At 36.7% G+C, this 26,022-nt stretch overlaps 1 protein-coding gene across 1 annotated transcript in view; it reads right to left on the bottom strand.

Annotated features, from left to right (window-relative positions):
• The window catches only part of TENM1 (teneurin transmembrane protein 1), a 629,447-nt gene that overhangs the window by 350,613 nt on the left and 252,812 nt on the right, over positions 1 to 26,022 (bottom strand). Inside the window, exon 5 of the mRNA XM_052662865.1 lies at positions 22,243 to 22,481. Within this exon, the coding sequence (XP_052518825.1) occupies positions 22,243 to 22,481 (239 nt within the window). The remainder of the gene's footprint in view (positions 1 to 22,242; positions 22,482 to 26,022) is intronic.

Here is a 26,022-nt window from a genome sequence, read left to right as displayed (position 1 = left end):
TATATGCTCACTTCATTTAATTAGAAAGAAAATCTGCAAGGAGGTGTTATCAACATTCCCATTTTATAGATGAGGAAACTGAGGCATGGAGGCATTAATGTTATTTACAAGCAACTGAAAGAAATGTTTTTTGGCGAGCCTATTTATCTATACTTAGTAAACTTTCTCGGAAAACTTGTTTGTTTAGATATTTTGGGGAAAAAAACTCAATTTCAATTCTATTAAAATAAAACATACTAAGTATTTCACTCAGATCAAGTAAGCACTGTGCTGTGTGTTTTATATGCTCTGTTTTATTTAATTAAAGATAAATCTATGAGAAATGTGTTATCAACATGCTCATTTTGTAGATGAGGTAATTGAGGCATAGAGGCATTAAGTTACAAATATGTCAAAGAGATGCTTTTTGGTGAGTGTATTCATGTATACTTGGTAAATTTTGTGGGAAAGAGCATTATGTATCTAGATTGATTAGGAATGAAACTAGACTTCATCTATTAACAAAAATAAAGTATGTTACTTAGATCTACTAAGCAATGTCCTGGGTGTTTTACATGCTCTGCTTCAAGTGATTGAAAAAAAAAAAAATCTATGAGTAAGGTGTTATCAACATTCCCACTTTATAGCTGAGGAAACTGAGGCTAGAGGCATTAAAATCGTTACTAGTAAGGGAAAGAGATGCTTTCTGGTGAGCATTTTTATCTACAGTAAATTTTGTGGGAAAGGGCATTGAATATCTAGATTGTGAGCAAAATAAATCTCGCTTTCAATTCTCTCTATTAAAAAAAAATAAGTATGTTAGTTCAATCTACTAAGCAATGTCATCTGTGTTTTACATGGTTTGCTTAACTTAATTAAAAGGAAAATCTGCCAGGAAGATGTTATCAAGATTTCCATTTAAAGATGAGGAAACTACAAGACCTTCTAGAACTAACACCTCAAAAAGATGTCCTTTTCATTATAGGGGACTGGAATGCAAAAGTAGGAGGTCAAGAAATACCGGGAATAACAGGCAAACTTGGCTTTGGAGTACAGAATGAAGCAGGGCAAAGGCTAATAGAGTTCTGCCAAGAGAACACACTGGTCATAGCAAACACCCTCTTCCAACAACACAAGAGAAGACTTCTACACATGGACATCACCAGATGGTCAATACAGATATCAGATTGATTATATTCTTTGCAGCCAAAGATGGAGAAGCTCTATACAGTCAGCAAAAACAAGACCGGGAGCTGACTGTGGCTCAGATCATGAATTCTTTATTGCGAAATTCAGACTTAAATTGAAGAAAGTGGGGAAAATCACTAGACCATTCAGGTATGACCTAAATCAAATCCCTTATGACTATACAATGGAAGTGAGAAATACATTCAAGGGACTAGATCTGATAGACAGAGTGCCTGAAGAACTATGGATGGAGGTTCCTGACATTGTACAGGAGGCAGGGATGAAGACCATCCCCAGGAAAAAGAATTGCAAAAAGGCAAAATGGTTGTCTGAGGAGGCCTTACAAATAGCTGTGAATAGAAGAGAAGTGATAGGCAAAGGAGAAAAGGAAAGATATTCCCATCTGAATGCAGAATTCCAAAGAAGAGCAAGGAGAGATAAGAAAGCTGTCTTTAGAGTCAATGCAAAGAAATAGAGGAAAATAACAGAGTGGGAAAGACTAGAGATCTCTTCAGGAAAATTAGAGATACCAAGAGAAAATTTCATCCAAAGATGGGCATAATAAAGGACAGAAATGGTACAGAACTAACAGAAGTAGAAGATATTAAGAAGAGGTGGCAAGAATACACAGAACTATACAAAAAAGATCTTCACGATGGTGTGATCATCAACCTAGAGCCAGACATCCTGAAATATGTAGTCAAGTGGGCCTTAGGAAGCATCACTACGAACAAAGCTAGTGAAGGTGATGGAATTCCAGTGGAGCTATTTCAAATCCTGAAAGATGATGCTGTGAAAGTGCTGCACTCAATATGCCAGCAAATTTGGAAAACTCAGCAGTGGCCACAGGACTGGAAAAGGTCAGTTTTCATTCCAGTCCCAAAGACAGGCAATGCCAAAGAATGCTCAAACTACTTCACAATTGCACTCATCTCACACACTAGTAAAGTGATGCTCAAAATTCTCTAAGCCAGGCTTCAGCAATACATGAACTGTGAACTTCCAGATGTTCAAGCTGGTTTTAGAAAAGGCAGAGGAACCAGAGATCAAATTGCCACCATCCGCTGGATCATGGAAAAAGCAAGAGAGTTCCAGAAAAACATCTGCTGTTGCTGCTAAGTCACTTCAGTCGTGTCCAATTCTGTGCGACCCCATAGACAGCAGCCCGCCAGGCTCCTCCATCTATGGGATTTTCCAGGCAAGAGTACTGGAATGGGGTGCCATTGCCTTCTCCAAGAAAAACATCTACTTCTGCTTTATTGACTATGCCAAAGCCTTTGACTGTGTAACCACAACAAACTCTGGAAAATTCTGAATGAGATGGGAATCCCAGACCACCTGACTTGCCTCTTGAGAAATCTGTATGCAGGTCAGGAAGCAACAGAACTGGACATGGAACAACAGACTGGTTCCAAATTGGGAAAGGAGTACATCAAGGCTATATATTGTCACCCTGCTTATTTAACTTCTATGCAGAGTACATCACGAGAAACTCTGGGCTGGATGAAGCATGAGCTGGAATTGAGATTGCCAGGAGAAATATCAATAACCTCAGATATGCAGATGACACCACCCTTATGGCAGAAAGGGAAGAAGAACTAAAGAGCCTCTTGACGAAAATGAAAGAGGAGAGTGAAAAAGTTGGCTTAAAGCTCAACATTCAGAAAACGAAGATCATGGCATCCGGTCCCATCACTTCATGGGAAATAGATGGGGAAACAGTAGAAACAGTGACACACTTTATTTTGGGGGCTCCAAAATCACTGCAGATGGTGATTGCAGGCCTGAAATTAAAAGACACTTGCTCCTTGGAAGAAAAGTTATGACCAACCTAGACAGCATATTAAAAAGCAGAGACATTACTCTTCCAGCAAAGGTCCATCTAGTCAAAGCTATGGTTTTTCCAGTAGTCATGTATGGATGTGAGAGCTGGACTATAAAGAAAGCTGAGTGCCAAAGAATTGATGCTTTTGAAGTGCAGTGTTGGAGAAGACTCCTGAGAGTCACTTGGACTTCAAGGAGATCCATCCAGTCCATCCTAAAGGAAATCAGTCCTGAATATTCACTGGAAGGACTGATGCTGAAGCAGAAACTCGAATACTTTGGCTACCTGATATGAAGAACTGACTCATTGAAAAAGACCCTGATGCTGGGAAAGATTGAAGGCAGGAGGAGAAGGGGATGAGAGATCATGAGATGGTTGGATGGCATCACCGACTCATTGGAGATGAGTTTGAGTAAACTCCAGGAGCTGGTGATGGGCAGGGTGGTCTGGCGTGCTGCAGTCCATGGGGTCAAAAAGAGTTGGATATGACTGAGCGACTGAACTGAACTGAATATGAGGCAAAGAGTCATTAATGAAGTTACTAGTAAGCGAAAGAGATGCATTTTAGTGAGTGTATTTATCTATACAGGTAAATGTTGTGGGAAAGGTCATTGTATATCTAGATTGTTGGGAAAAAAATACTTCAATTCTTTCTATTAAAAAAATAATTATGTTACTTAGTTCCTTTAAGCAATGTCCTGTCTGTTTTACATGCTCTGCTTCTTTTAATTTAAAAGAAAAATTAATTTAGTTAAAAAGATTTGCATTTTATAGGTGAGGAAACTGAGGGTAGAGTCATTAATGAAGTTACTAGTTAATGAAAGAGATGCTTTTCTGTTGAGCATAGTTATTTATAATTAGTAAACTTTGAGGGAAAGGGCATTGTGGATGTAGACTGTTGTGGAAAAATAATTGATTTCAATTCTGTTTAAGAAAAAAACAAAATTATGTATGCTACTTAGTTCTACTAAACAATGTTTTGGGTGTTTTACATGCTCTACTATTTTAATTCATTAATAGTAGCAAAAGTACCATGTCAATGTAAGATATATGCAATGGAAAAAAACAAGGTACAGGATAAAAGGGAAGTTTTGCACTACCTAAAATAATTCTGTAAATCTAAAATTATTTCAAAATTAACTGTCTATTTTAAAAACACAAAAATAAATAACTTAGTTACTTAGTTCTAATAAGCAATGTCCGGTGTCTTAAATATTCTGCTTCATTAAATTAAAAAGAAATCTACTTGGAAGGTGTTATCAAGAATCCCATTTTATAGATGGGGAAACTGAGGCACAGTGTCATTAATGAAGTTACTAGTAAGTGAAAGAGATACTTTCTGGTGAGTGTATTTACCTATACTAGGAAACTGTGGGAAAGAGCATTGTCTATCTAGATTATTGGGGAAACAAACTCGTTTTCAATTCTGTGTACTGGAAAAAAACAAAATTAAGTATGTTATTTAGATCTAACAAATGTCCTGGGTGTTTTATATGCTCCCCTTCATTCATATATAAAAAAAATCAATAAGAAGGTGTTTATCAACATTCCCATTTTATAGATGAGGATACTGAGGCTGGAGGCATTAATGAAGTTACTAGTAAGTGAAAGAGATGCTTTTTGGTGAGGGTATTTACCGACACTTAGTAAAATTTGTGGGAATGGACCTTGACAATTTAGATCGTGAGCAAAATTCAATTTCAATTCAGTTTGAAAAAAAGGAAAATTATGTTACTTAGTTCTACTAAGCAATGTCCTTGGTGTTTTACATTCTTTGCTTAATTGAATTAAAATGAAAATCTACCAGGAAGGTGTTATCAATATTCCCATTTTATAGATGAGGAAACTGAGGCACAGAGGCATTACTGAAGTTACTAATAAGTGAAAGAGATGTGTTTTGGTGAGGATATTTATCTATACAAGTAACCATTGTGGGAAAGAGCATAGTCTATGTAGATTGTTGGGGAAAACAATCGACTTCTATTCTGTTAAAAAAAAAAAAAATTACGTATGTTACTTAGTTCTACTAAGCAATGTCCTGGGTGTTTTACATGCTCTGCTATATTGATTCATTAAGAGTGGCAAAAAGTACCATGCTACTGTAAGATGTAAGTAACCAAAAGAGCAGGGTACAGTGTAAATGGGAAGTCTCTGTACTACCTAAAATAATTCTGTAATTCTAAAATTACTACAAAATAGTCTATTTTAAAATATTAAAATGAATAATTTTATCTTAATAAAAAGAAAATCTACGAAGAAGGTGTTATCAATATTTACATTTTATAGATGAGGAAACTGTCACAGGGACATTAATGAAGTTACTAGTTAGTGAAAGAGATGCTTTGGGTGAGAGTATTCACCTATACTTAGTAAACATTGTGGGAAAGGGCATTGTCTATCTATGTTGTTGGGGAAGAAAACTCAATTTTAACTCTATTAAAAAAACAACAAAATTAAGTATGTCACTTAGATCTAGTGAGCCAATGTCCTGGGTGTTTTACATGCTCTATTTCATTTAGTTCAACAAAAAAATGATGACAAAGGTCTTATTAATATTCCCATTTTATAGATTAGGAAACTGAGACTTAGAGGCATTGCTGCTGCTTCTGCTAAGTCGCTTCAGTCGTGTCCGACTCTTAGCGACCCCACGTACTGCAGCCCACCAGGCTCCTCTGCCCATGGGATTTTCCAGGCAAGAGTACTGGAGTGGGGTGCCATGGCCTTCTCCGCATAGAGGCATTAAGTTACCAATAAGTGAAAGAGATGCTTTTTGGTGAGTGTATAAATTATACTTAGTAAACTCTGTGGGAAAGGGCATTCTCTAGATTGATGGGGAATAAAACTCGATTTCAATTGTGTAAATTAAAAAAAAAATAAGGTATCTTACTTAGACCTACTAAGCAATGTCCTGGGTGTTTTACATTCTCTGCTTCAATTAATTGAAAAAAAAAATATCTACTAGTAAGGTGTTATCAATATTCCTATTTTATAGCTGAGAAAACTGAGGCTAAAGGCATTAATGAAGTTACTAGTAAGAGAAAGATGATTTCTGGTGAGTGTATTTATCGACACAATAAAATTTGTAGGACAGGGCATGACAGCGTAGATAGTGAGCAAAATAAAGTGGATGAATAAAAATAAAATAAGCGAAAGAGATGTTTTTTGTGAGCCTATTTATCTGTAATTAGTAAACTTTGTGGGAAAGGGCATTGTCTATCTGGATTATTGTGGAGAAAACTAGATTTCAACCCTCTCTTCTTAAAAAAATATAAAATTAAGTATGTTACTTGATCTAAGCCATGTCCCGGGTGTTTTAATATGCTGTTTCATTTAATTAAAAAAAATCAGTGAGGAAGGTGTTATCAAAATATCCACTTTACCAGTGAGGAAACTGAGGCACAGAGGCATTAATGAAGTTACCAAAAAGAATGACATGCATTTTGGTGAGCGTATCTGTCTATACTGAGTAACCTTTGTGGGTTTTCCCTGATATCTCAGTTGGTAAAGAATCTGCCTGCAATGCTGAAGCTGAAACTCCAACACTTTGGCCACCTGATGCAAGTAACTGACTCGTTGGAAAAGACCCTGATGCTGGGAAAAACTGAAGGTGGGAGGAAAAGGGGACGACAGAGGATGAGATGGTTGGATGGCATCACTGACATGATGGACATGAGTTTGGGTGAACTCCGGGAGCTGGTGATGGACAGGGAGGCCTGGCATGCTGTAGTCCATGGGGTAGCAAAGAGTCAGACATGACTGACTGAACTGAACTGAATATACTTTGGGGTAATGGCATTATCTATCGAGATTATTGGGGAAAAACTTGTTCTCAAATCTGTGTATTAAAAAAAAAATGAAATTATGTTACTTAGATCAAAGCAATGCCCTGGGTGTTTTACATTCTCTCCTTCATTTAATTGGACTTCCCTGGTGGCTCAGATGGTAAAGCGTCTGCCGCATTGTAGTGGGAGACCGGCGTTCAGTCCCTGGGGTGAGAAGATCTCCTGGGGAAGGAAATGGCAACCCACTCCAGTATTCTTGCCTGGAAAACCCCATGGGTGGAGGAACTTGGTAGGCTACAGTCCACGGGGTCTCAAAGAGTCAGACATGACTGAGCGACTACACTTCACTTTTCATTTAATTAAAAAAAAAAATCAACGAGCAAGGTGTTATCAACATTCCCACTTTATAGATGAGGAAACTGAGGCATAGAGGCATTAATTATAAGTCAGAGATGCTTTTTGGTGAGCATATTCATGTATACTTAGCAAACTTTGTGGTAAAGGGCATTGTCTAGATTGATCGGGAATAAAACTTTATTTCAATTCTACCCATTAAAAAAAACAAACAAACAAACAAAAGGATGTTACTTAGATCTACTAAGCAATGTCCTGGGGGTTTTACATGCTGTGCTTCATTTAACTAAAAAAAAAAAAAAAACCCTACGGGTAAGGTGTTTATCAACATTCCCATTTTATAGACGAGGAAACTGACTGAGGCTAGAGGCATTAATGAAGTTACTAGTATGTGAAAGAGATGTGTCTTGGTGAGTTAATTTATCTATACAGGTAAATGTTGTTGGAAAGGGAATTGTCTGTCTAGATTGTTGGGGGAAAAAATCTACTTCAAATCTCCTTATTAAAAAAAACAAAATTAAGTATGTTACTTAGTTTCTACTTAGCAATGTCCTGGGTGTTTTTCATGTTCTGCTTCATTTAATTAAAAAGAAAATGTATGAGGAAGGTGTTATCAAGATTCTCATTTTATACATGAGGAAACTAAGGTACAGAGTCATTAATGAAATTACTTTTTAGTGAAAGAGATGCTTTTTGATGAGTGTATTTCTGTATAATTAGTAAACTGGGAAAGGGCATTGTGGATCTACAGTGTTGGGCAAAATACTTGATTTCGATTTTATATTAAAAATAAATCAATATTAAGTATGTAATGAGACCTACTAAGCAATGTCCTATGTGTTTTACATGGTCTACTTCATTGAACCAAACAAAAAATGCTGAAGACGGTGTTACCAACATTCCTATTTTATAGATGAGGAAACTGAGGCATAGAGGCATTAATTAAGTTAGTAGTACTCTTGCCTGGAAAATCCCATGGATGCAGGAGCCAGGTAGGCTGCAGTCCATGGAGTCGCCAAGAGTCAGACACGACTGAGCAACTTCACTTTCACTCTTCACTTTCATGCATTGGAGAAGGAAATGGCAACCCACTCCAGTGTTCTTGCCTTGAGAATCGCAGGGACGGGGGAGCCTGGTGGGCGGCTGTCTATGGGGTCGCACAGAGTCAGACACGACTGAAGAGACTTAGCAGCAGCAGCAGCAGTAAGTTAAAGAGATGCTTTTTGGTGAGCATATTTATTGACAATAAAATCGTCAGGAAAGGTCACTGACTATCTAGATTGTGAGTAAAGTCTCAATTTCAGTTCTCATTATTAAAACAAAATTAAGTATGTTAGTTAGATTTAGGAAGCAATGGTCTGGGAGCTTTACATGCTTTGCACAATTTAATTAAAGAGAAAATCAACAAGGAAAGCTTCAGCAGCATTCCCATTTTAAAGCTGTGGAAACTGAGGCACTGAGGGATTAATGAAGTTACTGGTAAGAGAAAGAGATAATTTTTGGTGAGCCTATTTATCTGTACTTAGTAAACATTGTGGGTAAGGGCATTGTTTATCTAGATTTTTGTGGAAAACACTGGATTTCAACTCTCTCTTCTTAAAAAAACCCCACCAAATTCAATTATGTTACTTTGATCTACTAAGCAATGTCCTGAGTGTTTTACATGCTCTGCTTCATTCAACTAAAAAAAAAAAAATCTAAGAGGAAGGTGTTATCAACATTCCCATTTTATACACGAGGAAAGTGAGGCACAGAGGTATTAAGGCACAGAGGTATTACTCATTTATTAGTAAGTGAAAGAAATACTTTTTGCTGAGCGTATTCACTATACTTAGTAAACTCTGTGGGAAAGAGCATTGTCTATCTAGATTGTTGGGGGAAAAAACTCAATTTCAATTCTATTTAAAAAAACAGATTAAGCATTTCAATTCTATCTAGTAAGCAATGTCCTGGGTGTTTACAGAGTCTACTTCATTTAATTAAACAAAAATCTATGAGGAATGTGTTATCAACATTCCCATTTTATAGATGAAAAAACTGAGGCTAGAGGCATTAATGAAGTTACTAGTAAGTGAAAGAGATGTTTTTTGGTGAGCATATTCATGTATACTTAGTAAACTATGTAGGAAAGGGCATTGTCTACCTAGATTGATGGGGACAAAACCTCGATTTCAATTCTATCTATAAAATAAAAAACAAAATTAAGTATGTTACTTAGATCTACTCAGCAATGTCCTGGATGTTTACATGCTCTACTTCATTTAATTGAAAATAAACTCTACAAGCAAGGTGTTTTCAGCATTCCCATTTTATAGATGAGGAAACTGAGTCTAGAGGCATTAATGAATTACTAGTAAGTGAAACAGATGCTTTTTGGTGAGCGTTTATCTATACATAGTAAACTTTGTGGGAAAGGGCATTGTCTATCTAGATCGTTTGGGGAAAAAAACTCAATTTCAATTCTATTTTAAAAAGGACAAATTTAAGTACATTACTTAGATGTACTAAGCAATGAATTGGGTGTTTTGCAATCTCTGCTTCATTTAATTAAAATCTATGAGGAAGGTCTTATCAACATTCCCATCTTACAGGTGAGGAAACTGAGTCAAGCAAGAGCCATTAATGAAGTTACTATTAACTGAAAGAGATGCTTTTTGGTGAGCATATTTATCGACAGTAAAATTTGTGGAAATGAGCACTGACTAGACTGTGAGCAAAAGAAATCTCGATTTGAATTATCTCCTTTTAAAAAAACACACAAAATTAAGTATGTTATTTAGCTCTACAAAGTAATATCCTGGGTGTTTTACATGGTTTGCTTAATTAAATTAAAAAGAAAATCTACAAGGACGTTATCAAGATCCCCATTTTATAGATGAGGAAGCTGAGGGATGGAGGCAGTAATGAAGCGACCAAAGTGAATGAGATGCTTTTCGGTGAGCGTACTTATCAACAGTAAACTTTGTGAGAAAGGGCACTGTCTGTGAAGATTCTTGGGGAAAAAACTCGACTTAAATTCTATCTATTAAAGAAAATTAAGTATGTCACATAAATGGAGCAAGCAATGTCCTGGGTGTTTTGCATGCTCTATTTCATTTAATTAAGAAAAACTATGATGAAGGTGTTATCAACCTTCCCAATTTTATAGATGAGGAAACTCATCTACAGATGAGGCATAGAGGCATTAATGAAGATACTAGTAAGTGAAAGAGATGCTTTTAGGTGAGCATATTCATGTGTACTTAGTAAACTTTGTGGGAAAGGGCACTGGCTATCTAGATTGATGGGGGAAGCAGTTGATTTCAATTCAACCTATGAAAAAATGTAAATATATTACTCAGATCTACTAAGAAATATCCCAGGTATTTTACATGCTCTGCTTCATTTAATTAAAAAAAAAAAAAACCTACAAGTAAGGTGTTATCAACATTCCCATTTGATAGATGAAGAAACTGAGGCTAGAGGCATTAATATGTTACTAATAAGTAAAAGGCTTCCCTGATGGCTCAGTTGGTAAAGAATCTGCCTGCAGTGCAGGAGACCTGGGTTTGATCCCTCGGTTGGGAAGACTCCCTGGAGAAGGGAAAGGCTACCCACTCCAGTATTCTGGCCTAGAGAATTCCATAAGTAAAAGAGATCCTTTTTGGCGAGCATTTTTATCAACATTTAGTAAAATCTGAGGGAAAGTTCATTTACTACCTAGATTGTTAGCAAAATAAATCTCGATTTCAATTCTCTCTATTAAAGAAAAACAAAATTAAGTACATTAACTTAGATCTATGAAGCAATGTCCTGGGAGTTTTAAATGCTTTGCCTAATTTCATTAAAAAGAAAATCAACGAGGAAGGTGTTATCAACATTCACATTTTATAGATGAGGAAACTGAGGCACTGAGGCATAAATGAAGTTAATAGTAAGTGAAAGAGATGAGTTTTGGTGAGCCTGTTTACCAATAAAGGTAAACATTGTGGGAAAGGGCATCTATCTAGATTGTTGGGCAAAAAAAGTTGACTTCAATTCTATTAAAAAAAAAATTAAGTATGTTACTTAGTTCTACTAAGCAAAGTCCTTAGTGTTTTACATTCTGTGCTTCATTTAATTTGAAAGAAAATCTATGAGAAAGCTGTTTTCAAGATTCCCATATTATATATGAGGAAATTGAGGTACAGAGTCATTAATGATGTCACTAGATACTGAGATGCTTTTTGGTGAGTGTTTATCTATACTTAGTAAACTTTGTGGGAAAGGGCCTTCTCTAGATTGTTGGGGGAAAAATACTTGATTTCAATTCTATATTAAAAAAGATAAAATTAACTATGTTACTAGATCTACTAAGCAATATCATGTGGGTTTTACATACACTGCTTCAATTAGTTGAAAAAAATCTACCAGGAAAGTGTTATCAATATTCCCATTTTATAAATTAGGAAACTGAGGCACAGAGACATTAATGATGTTACCAAAGTGAATGAGATACTTTCTGAGAGCATATGCATCAAAACTTTGCCAACTTTGTGGGAAAGGGCATTGACTATCTAGATTTTAATTCTCTCCATTAAAAAAATAAGTATGTTACTTAGATCTATTAAGCAATGTCCTGGGTGTTTACATGCTCTATTTTATTTAATTAAAAAGAAAATATATGAGGAATGAGTTATCAAGATTCCCATTTTACAGATGAGGAAGCTGAGACATAGAGGCATTAGTGAAGTTACTAATAAGTGAAAGAGAAGATTTTTCATGATAGTATTCATCTACACTTAGTAAAGATTGTGGGAAAGGGCACTGTCTATCTAGATTGATGGGAGAAAAACTAGATTTCATATCTGTTAAAAAAAAAGAAACTTAAATACGCTACTTTACTAAGCAATGTCCTGGGTATTTTACACCTCTGCCTCATTTAACTGAAAAAAAAATCTACAAGTAAGGTGTTATCAACATTCCCATTTTATAGAGGAGGAAACTGAGGCTAGAGGCATTAATGAAGTTGCTAGTAAGTGAAAGAGAAACTTTTTAGGAGCATATATATCTACACTTAGTGAAATTCATGGGAATGGGCACTGACTATCTATATTATGAGCAAAATTAATCTCTATTTCAATTCTCTTTATTAAAAAGAAACAAAATTAAGTATGTTAGTTAGATCTACTAAGCATTGTCCTGGGTGTTTTACATGCTCTACTGCATTTGATTAAACAAAAATCTATGAGGAATGTGTTATCAACATTTCCATTTTATAGATGAGTAAACAGAGGCTAGAGGCATTAATGAAGTTACTAGTAAGTGAAAGAGACGCTTTTTGGTGAGCATATTCATGCATACTTAGTAACCTTTTGGGAAAAGATATTTCCCTTTCCTACTTAGGTTGATGGGGGGAAAGATCTCGATATCAATTCTATCTGTTAAAGAACAAAAAAGAAAAGTTAACTATGTCATTTAGATCTACTAAGCAATGTCCTGGGTGTTTTACATGCTCTGCTTCATTTAAATAAAAAAAAAATCTTTGAGGAAGGTGTTATCAACATTCCCAATTTATAGATGAGGAAACTGAGGCACAGAGGTATTAATGAAGTTACTGGAATGTGAAGAGATGCTTTTTTTAATAGCATATTTATCTAAAATTAGTAAACTTTGTGGGAAAGGGCATAGTCTATCTAGATTTTTTGGAAAAAATAAACTAAATTTCAATTATCTCTATTTAAAAAAATAACATAATTAAGTATGTTACTTCTATCTACTAAGCAATGTCATGGGTGTTTTACATACTCTGCTTCATTTAATTAAAAAGAAAATCTGTGAGGAAACTGTGATCAACATTGCCATTTTATAGATGAGGAAACTGAGGCACAGTGGCATTAATGAATTACTAGTAAATGAAAGAGATGCTTTTTGGTGAGCATATTTATCTACACTCAGTAAGCTATTAGGGTAAGGGCATTGTCTATGCAGATTTTTGAGGAAAAAATACTCAATTTCAATTCTATTAAAAAAAAAACAAAATTAAGTATGCAACTTAGATCTATTAAGCAATGTCCTGGGTATTTTACTTGCTCTGCTTCATTTAATTAAAAAGAAAATCTACGAGGAAGGTGTTATTAACATTCCCATTTTATAGATGAGGAAACTGAGGCACACAGGCATTAATGAAGTTACTAGTAAGTGAAAGAGATGCGTTTTGGTGAGAATATTTATGTATACTTGTAAACATTGTGGGAAAGGCATTGTCTACCTAGATTGTTGGGGGGGGGAAACTGCAATTTCATTCTCCCTATTTGAAAAAGATAAAATTAAGTATCTTACTTAGATCTACTAAGAAATGTCCTGGGTTTTTTACATGTTCTGCTTCTTTAATTAAAAAGAAATTCTACAAGGAAGTTGTTATCAACATTCCCATTTATTAGATGAGGAAACTGAGGCAAAGAGGCATTAATGACATTAATAATAAGTTTACAAGATTCTCTTTGGTGAGCATATTTATCTATACTTAGTAAACTTTGTGGGAAACGGCATTGTCTAACTAGCTTGTTGGGGCAACAAAACTTGATTTCAATTCTATTTTAAGAAAAAAACAATATTATGTATGTTACTTAGATCTATTAAGCAATGTCTTGGGTGTTTTACATGCTCTGTTTCATTTAATTTAAAAAGAAAATCTATGAGGAAGTTGTTATCAACATTCCATTTTACAGATGAGGAAATTGAGGCATAGAGGCATTAATGAAGTTACTAGTAACTGAAAGAGATCCTTTTTGGTGAGCGTATTTATCTATACCTCATAAAACTTGTGGCAAAGGCCCTTGTCTAGCTAGATAATTGGGGAAAAAACTCCATTTCAATTCTCTCTATTAAAAAAAACAACAACAACTAAGTTTCTGAATTTTCCAAAATAAAAATTTGTCTTACTCTATTTTTTCCCTATATTTTAAAGTATTTGCACTTTTTTTTTGTCATGCAGGCAAAATAAGCACACTCATTCTATAGCTTTCAGCATGTTATTCCTTCACCATAATTGTAGCCCTAGAAAGGTGGGTAATTTGGACTAGCATAAAGGAGGCAGAAGAAACCCCTGAGCTCACTGTTACTCAATTTTTGTGCAGAGAGCAAGTGAAGCAGGCACTTTGCCCTCTTGAATAGTTCCATTCTTAAACTTTTGATCACAGAATTGGGTTCAGTATTCTCTCTCTCCTAATTCTGTATTAATAATCATTCTAGTCAACTTTCTACATGTGGGCTATATAGTATGTCATGGCAAAGAGATTTATGGACTTAACTTATTTCATCCGTAGAGTTTGGATACTACCTGCATCCTGTGAAGGTGGGAGGAATTACTACTAATTTCATGGCAAAAGAAAGCAACATCAGTATCATTAACTGAACATATTTAGTATGAGAGCCAGAGATCTCTACTCCCTAACTCTTTCAATGCAACAGCCTGTTTGACCCCAAGCACAATGTATTCTTGTGAGTTTCTATTGCCTCTTATATACAAACTGCTGACTGTGGAGAAACTTGATCAAAACATCAAATATTACCAGAGAAGCCAAGTCTGTGCCCTTCACAACCATTGATGAAGTACCTTAACCTCGCCTCCTCTTGATGCCTTGCATATGGTCATCTGTCTTCCTGACTACGACTTCATAAGGCTTATTTGTAAATTCAAGCAAATGTGCTTCTGACTGGCACTGATACATCACTGATGCCAAAATATCAGAGAGGATGAAGCATAAGGACCTTTTTTTGGATTCAGATGGAAAATATTACAGATTTATTGGTAAGTGATGACAATAGTCATTCCATAATATCTTCATATAATCAGTATGTTCCCATGCTTCCCTTCACTGAATTTTATGACCTCAAAACTTATTCAAAGAAATTATTTTTTTGCTGACCCAAAAGGTATAGTGGGGAGAAGTGGGGATGGGGCTGGTTGCCTGAACCCAGCTCTGACTTCACTTGCTGGATTTCCACTGCTTTTCAATGACCACTTACAGAGCCGTAATTCACAGAATGACTATTGATGTCCCATTGATATTGATGTGATTTCCCCTAGTGGATTGGGGGCAGCACAGCCTACAGGCATTAGTATCTAAAGGTTATGTATAATGGATAATAGAGGAAAATGAAATAGCAGAAAGGAATCTGCACAGCAAACAGAAGCAGTAAATATTTTCAGTGAAAGATCTTAGTTGGGTTACACAGCAACTGCAGGGGGATTGGAAAAAAAAAAAAAAAAAAGCCCGATAACTCTTACAGACTCAGCAAGAGTTGAGAGTGAAATGGTTTCCTATTTTGAAATATAATACTTTTTTATTTCAACCACAGAAAGCCATTTAAAAATCATCCTGTGTGTTACAGTTGTTATGTGACATCTTTCACTTGAATGCCTATTTATGAATTCCTACTCTACCCTCCTGAGGTGGTCCATGATACAGCACAGAGGGAGTAAGTGGAGGAAGAGATTTAAACCAATTTATCCAAAGTCACATAATGTTCAGCTCATGACAGAAGTCAGAGCAAAGTTAGTGTTTGCCATTAATATCTCCTCATCTTGAACCCACTCAACCTACTGTGCTGTGCTTAGTCGCTCAGTCATGTCCGACTCTTTGTAACCCAATGCATGGACTGTAGCCTGTCAGGCTCCTCTGTCCATGGGGATTCTCCAGGCAAGAATACTGGAATGGTTTGCCATGCCCTCCTCCAGGGGATTTTTCCAACCCAGGGACTCCAACCCAGGTCTCCTACATTGAAGGTGGATTCTTTACCATCTGAGCCACTAGAGAAGCCCTCAACCTACTGTACTAGCATTTAACCTGGTATTTGTGTCTTTTCAAAGTCTCATGGTATATCATTTCAATAGACACTCTCACCAATCCACACATCATAGTTGAAGTAACCATTGCAATGGATGGCCTGGTAAATCTAATTTAATTTGTGATTTAATAAGAAAAAAACATGGTGGGTTTACTTGGTAGTGAAAGTGAAAGTTGCTCAGTTCAGTTCAGTTCAGTCGCCCAGTCGTGTCTGACTCTTTGCAACACCACGAACCACAGCACACCAGGCCTCCCTGTCCATCACCAACTCCCAGAGTTTACTCAAATTCATGTCATGTGAAGTCAGTGATGCCATCCAACCATCTCATCCTCTGTTGTCCCCTTCTCCTCCTGCTCTCAATCTTTCCCAGCATCAGGGTCTTTTCCAATGAGTCAACTCTTCGCATGAGGTGGCCAAAGTATTGAAGTTTCAGCCTCAGCATCAGTCCATCCAATGAACACCCAGGACTCATCTCCTTTAGGATGGACTGGTTGGATCTCCTTGCAGTCCAAGGGACTCTTAAGAGTCTTCAACACCACAGTTCTTTGGTGCTCAGCTTTCTTTATAGCTCAACTCTCACATTCATACATGACCACAGGAAAAACCATAGCCTTGACTAGATAGACTTTTTTTGAAAAGTAATGTCTCTGCTTTTTAATATGCTATCTAGGTTGGTCATAACTTTCCTTCCGAGGAGTAGGCGTCTTTTAATTTCCTGGCTGCAATCACCATCTGCAATGATTTTGGAGCCCAGAAAAATAAAGTCAGCCACTGTTCCCACTGTTTTCCCATCTATTTGCAATGAAGTGATGGGACCGGATACCATGATCTTCATTTTCTGAATGTTGAGCTTTGAGCCAACTTTTTCACTCTCCTCTTTCACTTTCATCAAGAGGCTCTTTAGTTCTTCTTCACTTTCTGCCATAACAGTGGTGTCATCTGCATATCTGAGGTTACTGATATTTCTCTCAATAATCTTGATTCCAGCTTGTGTTTCCTCCAGCCCAGTGTTTCTCATGATGTACTGTGCATCATAAGTTAAATAAGCAGGGTGATAATATACAGCCTTGACGTACTCCTTTTCCTATTTGGAACCAGTCTGTTGTTCCATGTCCAGTTCTAACTGTTGCTTCTTGACCTGCATACAGATTTCTCAAGAGGCAGGTCAGGTCGTCTGGTATTCCCATCTCTTTCAGAATTTTCCACAGTTTATTGTGATCCACACAGTCAAAGGCTTTCGCGTAGTCAATAAAGCAGAAATAGATGTTTTTCTGGAACTCTTTTGCTTTTTCCATGATCCAGCAGATGTTGGCAATTTGATCTCTGGTTCCTCTGCCTTTTCTAAAACCAGCTTGAACATCTGGAAGTTCACGGTTCATGTATTGCTGAAGCCTGGCTTGGAGAATTTTAAGCATCACTTTACTGGTGTGTGAGATGAGTGAAATTGTGCGGTAGTTTGAGCATTCTTTGGCATTGCCTTTCTTTGCGATTGGAATGAAAACTGACCTTTTGCAGTCCTGTGGCCACTGCTGAGTTTTCCAAATTTGCTGGCATATTGAGTGCAGCACTTTCACAGCATCATTTTTCTGGATTTGAAATAGCTCAGCTGGAATTCCATCACCTCCACTAGCTTTGTTCATAGTGATGCTTTCTAAGGCCCACTTGACTTCACATTCCAGGATGTCTGGCTCTAGGTGAGTGATCACACCACTGTGATTATCCGGGTCATGAAGATCTTTTTTGTACAGTTCTTCTGTGTATTCTTGCCACCTCTTCTTATATATCTTCTGTTTCTGTTAGGTCCATACCATTTCCGTCCTTTATTGAGCCCATCTTTGCATGAAATGTTGCTTGGTATCTCTAATTTTCTTGCAGAGATCTCTAGTCTTTCCCATTGTATTGTCTTCCTCTATTTCTTTGCATTGATTGCTGAGGAAGGCTTTCTTATCTCTCCTTGCTATTCTTTGGAATTCTGCATTCAAATGGGTATATCTTTCCTTTTCTCCTTTGCTTTTCACTTCCCTTCTTTTCACAGCTATTCGTAAGGCCTCCTCAGAGAGCCATTTTGCTTTTTTGAATTTCTTTTTTTGGGGAGATGTTCTTGATTCCTATCTCCTGTACAATGTCACGAACCTCCATCCATAGTTCATCAGGCACCCTGTCTATCAGATCTAGTCCCTTAAATCTATTTCTCACTTCCACTGTATAGTCATAAGGGGTTTGATTTAGGTCATACCTGAATGGTCTAGCGGTTTTCTCTACTTTCTTCAATTTCAGTCTGAATTTGGCAAAAAGAAGTTCATGATATGAGCCGCAGTCAGCTCCCAGTCTTGTTTTTGTCAATTATAGAGCTTCTCCATCTTTGGGTGCAAAGAATATAATCAATCTCTTTTTGGTGTTGACCATCTGGTGATGTCCATGTGTACAGTCTTCTCTTGTGTTGTTGGAAGAGGCTGTTTGCTATGACCAGTGTGTTCTCTTGGCAGAACCCTATTAGCCTTTGCCCTGCTTCATTCTCTACTCCAAGGCCAAATTTGCCTGTTACTCCAGGGGTTTCTTTACTTCCTACTTTAGCATTCCAGTCCCCTATAATGAGAAGGACATCTTTTTTGGGTCTTAGTTCACTTGTGTCCAACTCTTTGTGACCCCATGGACTATAGCCTGCCAGACTCCTCTGTCCGTGGAATTCTCCAGGCAAGAATACTGGAGCTGATTGCCATTTCCTTCTCTAGGGGATCTTCCTGATCTAGGGATCGAACCTGGGTCTCCTGCATTGCAGGCTGATTCTTTACTGTCTGAGCCATCAGGGAAGCCCAAGAAGTAAGTGAGCTGCAAAGTTTATTGCAGTGCTAGGAGAGCAGCAAGGCCTGGCACTCAAAAGCTTGTCCTCTGGAGTCAGTCTGCTCTTGCTTAAAGCTCAGGATATTCCCTTCTTAGTGATGTGACCTCTTAATTTCAGTGTGACCTATATGTGATCTCTTACATTGTCTATGCCTCAGTTGTCTCATTTATAAAATAGATTTAATCTGATACCTATCTTTAATGACTGTTTGAGGATGCAATGAGCTAATACAAGTAGAGTGCTTAGTGTAATTTTTTTTTTCAGTAAACTTTTATGGACAGGGTTGCTATGTGCCAGGCAGTGTTTGTGGAGCTGGGCTACAGCCATGAATAAAACAGTTAACTCAGAAACAGTGAATGTGAACAGTGAGTAGTAAGTATAAAGATGATGCTTTTGCACTGTGGTGTTGGAAAAGACTCTTGAAAGTCCCTTGGACTGCAAGGAGATCCAGCCAGTCCATCCTAAAGGAGATCAGTCCTGGGTGTTCATTGGAAGGACTGATGCTGAGTCTACAACTTCAATACTTTGGCCACCTCATGGGAAGAGTTGACTCACTGGAAAAGACCCTGATTCTGGGAAAGACTGAGGGCAGGAGGAGAAGGGGACGACAGAGGATGAGATGGCTGGATGGCATCACCGACTTGATGCACATGAGTTTGTGTGAACTCCGGGAGTTGGTGATGGACAGGGAGGCCTGGTGTTTTGCGATTCCTGGGGTCGCAAAGAGTCGGACACGACTGAGTGACTGAACTGAACTGAACTGAATGGTAACAACAGCGATAATAATATTTAACATTTATGATATACTTATATGGCTCAGCTGGTAAAGAGTCTGCCTGCAATGCAGGAGACTTGGGTTTGATCCCTGGGTTGGAAAGATCCCCTCGAGAGGGGAAAGGCTACCCCCTCCAATATGCTGTCCTGGAGAATTTCATGGACTGTATAGTCCATGGGGTTGCAGAGTCGGACAGGACTGAGCAACTTTTATTTCACTATATGTTTTAGGCAGTCTCCCAGGTTCTTTAGATATATTCAGTTCAGTTCAGTTCAGTCGCTCAGTCGTGTCCAACTCTTTGAGACCCCATGAATTGCAGCACGCCAGGCCTCCCTGTCCGTCACCAACTCCCGGAGTTCACTCAGACTCATGTCCATCGAGTCAGTCATGCCATCCAGCCATCTCATCCTCTGTCGTCCCCTTCTCCTCCTGCCCCCAATCTCACCCAGCATCAGAGTCTTTTCCAATGAGTCACCTCTTCGCATAAGGTGGCCAAAGTACTGGAGTTTCAGCTTTAGCATCATTCCTTCCAAAGAAATTTAATTAGATGGCAACCCTATGTTACAGGTAGTGTTTTAGGACAATTTTACAGATGAGAAAATGGAGGCCTTAAAAGGGTAAATAATTTGCCAAAGATAATGTGCGTAAGAAGTGGCAGAAGTCTGAAAATACTTGTTCATGACCATTGTACTTTATTGCCTGTTGTCATATTAAAATATTCCACTGTTTCCCCTATTAAAATGGCAGTCCTTGAAATAACTGAAACATTTTATTTTCACATCTGAAATGAATATATAATCTATTAAACAAGGCTCAGAGTGTATAATACAATTTTTATATAAGTGGGCATTAAAAAATTTAAATAGAAACATAGGTTTGGACAGAGTATAAATCTATTAATAGAGAACTTGGATTTGTTTATTCCAAATGTAAAGTCTTATGTCTAAAATATCATCTCTTTGTACAGCAAAAGCTAAAAGAAGATAACCTATAAGATAAAAATTGGTCTCATAATTGAACAAGGACATTTTAAAGGGCCTCTAATGTATTCAAACTTTTCAAATTACTCCTTGATTTGAATGACATCATATTAAAATCCTGTTTATATTACAGTACTTTCTCATCTCAGACCTCCATTCCTTCAGCATCATTCCTCATTAAACGTTATTACAATCTAAATAAATGTTCATACTGAGTTGTCCTAAATTGTCTGAGGTAAAGGATGTAATTTTGATCTTATAAGTTAATATTATCCACATTTAATAGAAGCATTGTTCAGTATATTCAGATTGTACAATGAAAATAGAAAAGAGAAAATCATGAACATCAATATAGGCTGTGATCTTATATTGCTGACATTATCAGTGACTCCACTACAAAATATATTTGCTTACTTACTATCCTTCGTCCTATGACTCAAAAACTGGTCATGAGAACTTTCTTGTTGTTCACATTTTTAACAAATCAGACTCAACAAAACTTACTTTTTTATAATTAGAAGAAACTCTGAATTCCTTTTTTATCTATCTCTCAGAACCATATTCAATATATCTTTGTGGATAATTCCCCTTCAATTAGGAAATCAGGCTAAACTTGAAAAGAAGATACGAGGGACTTACTTAGAAAGAATTTTTTTTTCTACCATCATATGTTAGTCTTCTAGGAATACTGCTTCCACAAAATACATATTTCTTAAGTTAATTTACATTTTAGGCCACAAAACCACTCAAACAAGGAAATTAATGTTCAGTCAAATTAAAATGTCATCCAGAAAAATCAATATGACTTGCTATTGAGAAAGGGTAACTTAGGGGCTTCCCAGGTGGCTCAGTGATAAAAGAATATGCCTGCAATGCAGGAGACACGGGTTCGATCCCTAATTTGGGAAGACCCCGTGGAGAAGAAAATGGCAACCCACTCTAGTATTCTTGCCTGGGGAAATCCCAGGGACAGAGGAGCCTGGCGGGCTTCAGTCCATGGAGTTGCAAAGAGTCAGACATGACTTAGTCACTGAGCATGCGAGCGCACACACACACAAACACACACACACGAAGGGTGACTTTAATCAAGATGCCTCAAGAAGAATCACATTTTTCTTAAAAGCAGAAAGTGTGCCTCACTACTATTTTCTCCTTTATCATTGCAAACATAGTAACTACACAATTTTGCTGCCATTTACCGAGTGAAAATAAGAAGACATTATTTTTAGTCCCAGTGTAAAACTCCACATTCTTGGAAAGAAATTATGCCCTAGATTTTCCAATAGTTTCCAAATAACTACTACTTTAATGAAATTGCTACCTGAAAATTCAGTAGCAGTATTATTTTTTAACTATAATTTAAGAAGCTCCTGTAGATTGGTACTTATGACTTCTAATGAGAAAACCATAACAACCTTCTAATTGAAGGGAAAATGGTTAACTACAGTAATTGCAATCAATAAGACTGTGTTAGTAGTATAAATATTTCTTCTCAAAGAGCAGTTCTTACCCTCCTCAGCAGTATTTAAGGTTAGGAAGTACCCAAAAAAACTAATTAGAAATCTATTTGTTATTTGTAATACTAAGCCTTAGTTCACATTTGTAGGTCAGAGAGTATAGAAAGAAACCCCTCACTCCCAACTCCAGCACAAGCAAAACCAGATTTTGATGAAGAAGAAAAGGGAAGCATGGCAAAAAGGGCTTACCGATCACATAGGCTAGTAACAAGGCCAGAGTCACTGTGATGGCAGTGGCACTCAAGGCCGTGCACTTCCAGTTGCAGCACCTGTAGGGTTTGTTGAAGGTAAAGGCAGGTCTGGAAAAGGTGCTTCGAGGAAGAGGCCTGGGAGGAGGCGAGTACACAGTATTGGATGTCAGTGGGTAGTTCTGACTGGCTGCACTAAAGATGGCTGAGGAACCAGATCCGTGCTTGAATAGGAAATGCCTGCAGAAAAGAAACAAAAATTGGGGCTATCAAAACCAAAGCCACTTGCTACAGAAACATAAGACCCAATAAACAATCATGCTGCAATAAAGCAAAAGGGAACTAGGAAGAACTCCACAAAATTTTCATATACCTAACACTTAACTCCACAATGCCCATGGTGGTCTTCTTTTTGTCTTCCTATTTTAGATTTTTAAGAGGAAGAAAGAGATCTTCTGTTCCTGAATTTTTGACTAATGAGGTTCTCAATCTCTGAGCATTACCCTTCCACATTTGGTGGCATTCACTATACTGTTCCCTTTCATTGAATATAATACGCAAGAACAGGAGGAGAAGTCTCATCAGGCATTTTGATAATATGAATGACCCAGGGGCCAGTATTTAGAGACTAGCTTTCACAGACACATTTCCACCTAATATTTTATTATAAAATTTGCCAAACATACAGCTAAAGCAAAGAATTTTTATAACATACATACATCTACTCCAGAGAATATCAAGTGAAGAAATTCAGTAAATCTGGACTAGGTCCTAAGCAAGTATATTTTAATAAAACATCCTAGGTAAGTTTAATGTGTATCTCCAGTTGAGCAGAACTGGTTTTAAAAATACTAGATTTAAATTTTAAAAGACAATTACCAAATAAATATTTTTAAAAATAAAAAAACAAAACCACACATATACTTGTGAACTAGATTCTATACTTAACATATGATTATATTCACTTTATCACATTTTTATCCATCTCACCATTCCTGTCTTAATCCATATATTTTTTTAAACATCTCATTTTTTATTTCATTTGTAAGTATGTCAAAATAAGCTGCATACATCAGTACACTTCTCTTGACATGTTTTAAATTTTATATTATTTTCTAGAGTTCAATAAGTTCTTACAGATTTTTAATGTAAAATTTATACACAATGAATTTGAGTTTTTTAGATTCCACATATGAGTGATATCCTACAGTATTTCTTCCTCTGATTTATCTCATGCATAAGATCCTTGAGGTCCGTACATGAACTGGTAAAAACAAAGAGCAGAGTATTGGTAACCAAGGGCTGATAAGTGGGGATAGGGGGATGTTTAAGGCTACAAACTTGCAACTAGCAGAGAAATAAGTCTTGGAGATCTAATGCACAGTATTGTTATAGACAATAATAATGTAAAAAAACATAAAAGATGCTAACGTGGTAGATCTTAATTATTCCCAATACAAAAAGTAAGAATAATTATAGAGATGTTAGCTAATACTACAAATGACAATGGTATTGCAGTATAAAAACGTATCAATTCAATATGGTGTACACAAGCTTACACACTGTTATAAGTAAACATATTTCTATGTGAAAACTACACACAATGAAATGCACACATTTGCAGTGTACCTTTGCTGTGACCTAACAAATGCAATCACCTGTGCAACCCAAAGCCCTGTGAAGATACAGAACATTTCCGTCACCCCAGGAAGTGCCCTGTCTTTCTAAGTAAATCTCTATCTCTAATCCCCAGAGGCAATTGCTAGTTTGCATTTTTTTTCCTACCCTGCATTAATTTTACCTGTCCCAGAACTTCATACTGCTGTCATGTTTGATTTACTAAAGGATGTTTATTGACAGCTCATGACTATTGTAATATGGATATTTAGTAAACAGTAGTGATACATTCACATGGAAGGAGTTGGCATGAACATGATTTTGTGTAATACTTTACCCTTATCAAGTGCTAAGTACCATGCATTGTGTTAAACACTCATTCTCTCAGTTAATATTATATTATTATCTTCAGGGTGTATTTAAGGAAATGGAGGCCTAAAGAGGTTAAGTAACTTGCTTAAATCCACCTAGTAAAAGAATAACAAGGCCATAATAGGATCCCTGGCCATTCCAGCTCCAAAGTCCTCAATCTACTCTACTGCTCAGCCTAGGGCAGTAAAACACACTGCTAAATAGAAAACATTCTGTTGCCACGTGTTAATGTAATACATCACAAGACCCTTCCACTGAACGAAGAGACAACATCGCCTTGTACATGTCACATACGCTCATCATTAGGAATATTTTAAGACTGATATCTAGCTTCCATTTTTAAAGAATGAAAGCATGTACGTTTAAATGAAAAAATAACTGTCCACATGTCAGTTAATGAAACTGTCCACATTAGAGTTTTGCTTTAGTTTATGAGGATAAATGGTATTTAAAGGGCAGGATTGCTGAGGGGAGTGGAGATTCATAAGACTTTCTGGAAGATAATTGGCTTTCTATAACAAAAGGCTTAAAGATGCATATTCTTTGTCCAAAAATTATGCTTATAGGAATTTCTCCTGAGGAAATGATGTGTATGCCAATGTACATTGCAATGTTATTTATAGCAGCACAACATAAACACTCAGATGTTCATTAATATCATTTTATAAATATAGAGTAGAATACTATACAACCATTACAAATTTAATTGTAAAAGAATATTCACTAGAAAAAGAGTTTACAGATCATCAAGTAAAATCATGTAGGTTTCAAAACAATGTGGGCAATACAATTTTTAAAATAAAAGATATGCTCATGGAAAAATAATAATTTGTTTTTATAATAATAATTTGTTTAATAATAATAATAACCTCTGGCTAGGCTTATTTCTTTAAAATTTTCTGCCTTGAGCTTATATATTTTCTTGTAACTGGTATCCAAAAGATTGGGAGTGGGATGGGTGGAAAAAATGCAGTGACTAACACCAACCACATGCATAGTTGGTTCTATTTATGTGCATGATTTATTGAGTGCCTAGAAACGTCAGGTACCAAATTAGGTACTTTATATGCAATATTTTGATCCTAATATGTCTGTGGGGTCAATATTATTATTGTAATCTTACAGATGATGAAACAGAGACAAAAAGAGGTTTAATAGGAGCAAAGTGGTATGATAATAGCAAAATGATATGATGATAAGGGTCTTATCATAATAATAAGAGGTAACATTCATTAAGTGCTTATTTGTACCAGACATTATTCTAATTAATTCATAAAGCATTACATAATTTAAGCTTCACAACAACCCCATTACAGTAAGCATTTACATTTACAGATGAGAAAATCAACACAGAGAGGTTAAGTAATTTGTCCACATTCCAACACCTAGTAACTGGTAAAGCTGACTTTCAAGCCCAAGCAGTCTGGCTCCAGAGCCATTGATCCTAACTACGACATTATAGCACACCACACCAGGGTTCTGCAGTTAGTGGACACAAGAAAATTTGAACCCAGGCCTGTACATCACAGAAGAAGCATGCTTTGTGTTCATTTGGTCATGCGGATGATATTGAATTGAGCCACACTTTTACCCTGTTGCCTTTGGTACCCGAGGGAAAAACAGGAGAATGATGGCTATAGAATCAGTTAGAAAGGATCTCAGAAATCATCTAGCAGCTCAACATGCTCATCTGCAGATATAAATGGAGGCCCAGAGAATAAAAGTGGATTACTTAAAAGAGACATCAGCAGCTAATGGCATGAATGTACTTAGAACTGGGGACTTGTAAAAT

Source organism: Budorcas taxicolor, chromosome X, assembly GCF_023091745.1.
Source record: "Budorcas taxicolor isolate Tak-1 chromosome X, Takin1.1, whole genome shotgun sequence".
NCBI classification, from domain to species: Eukaryota; Metazoa; Chordata; class Mammalia; order Artiodactyla; family Bovidae; genus Budorcas; species Budorcas taxicolor.
The sequence above is the reverse complement of the archived record's forward strand: the minus strand, read 5'-3'. Positions and strand labels throughout refer to the sequence as shown.